This window comes from Fukomys damarensis, unplaced genomic scaffold (genome assembly GCF_012274545.1).
Source record: "Fukomys damarensis isolate Sample0158 unplaced genomic scaffold, DMR_v1.0_HiC HiC_scaffold_37, whole genome shotgun sequence".
NCBI lineage: Eukaryota > Metazoa > Chordata > Mammalia > Rodentia > Bathyergidae > Fukomys > Fukomys damarensis.
In genome coordinates this window covers 1,935,094-1,938,010 of record NW_022900949.1, presented here as the reverse complement: position 1 = coordinate 1,938,010, position 2,917 = coordinate 1,935,094, and the positions used below count along the sequence as shown (strand labels likewise).

The 2,917-nt window shown below is 61.0% G+C and overlaps 1 protein-coding gene and 1 long non-coding RNA gene across 3 annotated transcripts in view; one reads left to right on the top strand and one right to left on the bottom strand.

Moving 5' to 3' along the window:
- Crlf1 (cytokine receptor like factor 1) overlaps nt 1-933 on the top strand; it is a 14,317-nt gene extending 13,384 nt beyond the window's left edge. The window contains exons 9-11 of the mRNA XM_010606539.2: nt 1-161; nt 257-299; nt 658-933. Coding sequence (XP_010604841.2) covers nt 1-161; nt 257-299; nt 658-671 — 218 coding nt within the window. The 3' untranslated portion in view covers nt 672-933. The remainder of the gene's footprint in view (nt 162-256; nt 300-657) is intronic.
- A 234-nt stretch (nt 934-1,167) lies between these two features.
- Nucleotides 1,168-2,589, bottom strand: LOC104849867. Of its 2 annotated transcripts, none has more exons than XR_004515572.1 (2): nt 1,866-2,589; nt 1,168-1,726 (listed from the first exon to the last, which is right to left on the bottom strand). It is a non-coding gene; the product is annotated as an uncharacterized LOC104849867 (long non-coding RNA). The 2 variants fall into 2 exon arrangements; XR_776850.1 differs by having other exon boundaries at nt 1,168-1,391.
- Between the last annotated feature and the right edge of the window lie 328 nt (nt 2,590-2,917).

The window sequence follows — 2,917 nt, the reverse complement described above, 5'->3', positions numbered from 1 at the left end:
GCGAGCCGCGGGGAGGAGAGCCGAGCTCGGGCCCGGTGCGGCGCGAGCTCAAGCAGTTCCTGGGCTGGCTCAAGAAGCACGCGTACTGCTCCAACCTCAGCTTCCGCCTCTACGACCAGTGGCGGGCCTGGATGCAGAAGTCGCACAAGACTCGAAACCAGGTAGGGAGGGGGTCCCGCTGGCGTGGGGACCCGCGGGGGACAGAGGCACTCAGGTCTGCGGCCCCACGACACTGCTGCCTTCTTTCCAAGCACAGGACGAGGGGATCTTGCCCTCGGGCAGACGGGGTGCGGCGAGAGGTAAGGGGGGCCCGGGAGGAAGGGTAAGTGGCAGGAAAGGGACACAGTGACCCTTCCTCTGGACCAGCAGCATTTACTGTGTACCCAGCGGGCAGCTTTTGGCCTAGTTAGGAGCCCCCAGCCCCGTAATCTCGTCATTGCAAGGCTAAGAACCTGCCGCCTGCTGACCCCTGGGTTAAGGGCTTCACCTGAAGGGGACCCCCAGGAATGATCCAAAAGTCTCCTTCTCAGAAGGGAAACCAAGGCCCAGAGAGGGGCACTGTCCACAGCAAGGCCACACAGCTCGAAGTAGCAAAGGGCAGGACCCCAATGCTGACCCCCGGCTCGCTGCTCAGCGCGGTTTTCCTTGTGCCCGCAGGTCCTGCCAGATAAGCTCTAGTGATGGGGCCACCTTGCCTGCCACGGGGAGACCCAGAGACCAAGCCGAACTGGACCCTCACCCAGGGCATCCGAGCACAGTCTGCAGGGTCGGGCAGGAGCTCTGAGCTCCGCGGCTGCCACAGCCCCGCCCCTGGGTGCACCCGTCTGCGTGGGTGGGCGGAGCCGTCCAGAGCCCACGCCCCGAGCTTGGGGCGAGAGAAGCCCTTGCTCACCCGCCTGGGGTCCCTTGAGAGCCTTTTCAAATAAATGAGCTATTTAGGTGCTCTGATGGTGGAGGTGTCTGAAACCCAGGGAAGAGCTGTAGGGTTTGGGGGACCTGGGGAGCATCTGAGAAACCCCTACCTCCTGGGATTCCAGACTTTCTCTGCAAGTCTGCGTCCTTAACTCCTGGAGGGCAGGGAGGGCAGACCAAGCCAGAACTCAGGAGTTTCCCCGCAGGGTGCGGGTCCCTCCGCAGACACAAGGCCTGGCCCCCAGACAGAGAGGCTGCAGGCGCAGGGTTCTTTATTGTGGGTGGTACCGCAGTGGAGGAGTCCTGGTCCCAGGGGCCACCACCTGGGCCAGCTGGTGGTCAGGGCTGGGCTCCATGCCCCTGGCCTCATTTCCCAGCTCTCTCGGGTGTCCCCCGGGAGCCGCCATCACTCTGCAGATTCCGCATCAAACCTAAGGTCCTGGAGAACCTCGCTGATCGCCTCCATGGTTTTAATTACCCTACGAGAGCGAATGGGAACTATAAATAAAACCCAGATGGGGTGAATTAGCTGCCGCTGCGCAGTTAGCTCCGTGGGGGCTGTGGCAAGCCCCAGGCCCTCCTGCTTGCCCCCTGCTACAGCCCCAGGCAGCCCTGGGGACGGTGCCAGGTGGGGTGGCTGTGGGTCAGCTTGGGGGTGGGAAAGGCCATCTCGGCGAGTGGAAGTGTGCAGGCCACGGGAAGTTAACAGTGCCAGCTTGGCAGGTCCCGAATCCGAGCTCCAGGTTCAACCATATGTGCAGGGCTGACACGGGCCAAAGGGGGCAGCTGTGTCCCAGCAATGCCCCGCGAGTTTCTGCAGGGAAGTTGCAGAAATGTGTGTGTCTAAGGACACCAGGTGAGGACTCGGGGTGCAGCACTCTGCAGCCCGCGTGCAGGTCTGACCGGGCCCGGGCAAACCCCGCCAGGCCAGTCGGATGGGCGCCGGAGCTCACTTGAGTTTCAGCTGGTGCATCCGTGCGCCGTCCTCCTGTCCCGCCAGCTCCGGCGTTGCCATCAGCTGCAAGGCGGCCACCTGGTGGGGGGAAGGGCAGCAGGAGCGTGACACAGCAGGCAGAAGCCACCTCCAGGTCTCCCCAGCCCGTCCAGAGACTAGGGGTCCGGAAAGGGAGGGCGGGGTAGAGCCACGCGGGGCGGGGTCCATGTGGGGCGCGTTGTGGGCGTGGCCTTGTGTGCTCATGGCCTAGGAAAACCCAGGCTATTTCAACCAGAGATTGGCGGCCAGAATGGAGTGAGTAGGACCCTCATGGTCCCAGGTCCAGACACTGTAGATCCGGGCGGAGACAGGTCGGGTTACGGTTGTAGGGGGGGAGAAACCAGGCCAAGGGCAGGTGGATGTGGCTTCACATTGCCCGCACCGGTGGATTGGCTGACGGGCAGAGAAGGCGGGGCTTGCAGTTACGCTGTGAGCCAACCACCGATATTCGGGAGAGGGTGTGGCCTGAAGCAGGGGCGGGCTCTGATTGGCAGGTTGAAAGTGGGAGCAAAAAACAGGGAACCGCCTGAAGGGCGGAGCCTTGGGAAGGCTGAATCCAGGTTTCTGGGAATGCCGTTTGGCAGGGCTGGGATGAAATGGGCGTGTCCTAAACTAAGAACAAAATTTAGAATAAATTGGGGGTGAAGCCAAGCGTGGTGGCACACGCCTCTAATTTTAGTACCCTGGGAGGCTGAGGCGGGAGGATCACAGGTTGCTTGAGCAATTTAGTGATTTAATGAGACCCTGTATCAGAATAAGAAGGGTTGGGCCGGAGATTTAGCTCAGTGGTTCGGTGGCCTGCCTTGCAAACGCAAGGACCCAAATTCAATCCCTGGTACCAAAAAAAAAAAAAAGAATAAGGGTTGAGGATGTAGCTCAGTGCGAAGGGCCTAGGTTCAATCCCCAATGCCACACACCACACACACACACACACACACACAAAAGAAGAAGAAAATAAAGCAGGGAAGGTTAGGAAGCAAAGGCCGAGAATGCCCAACGGAAGACTGAGGG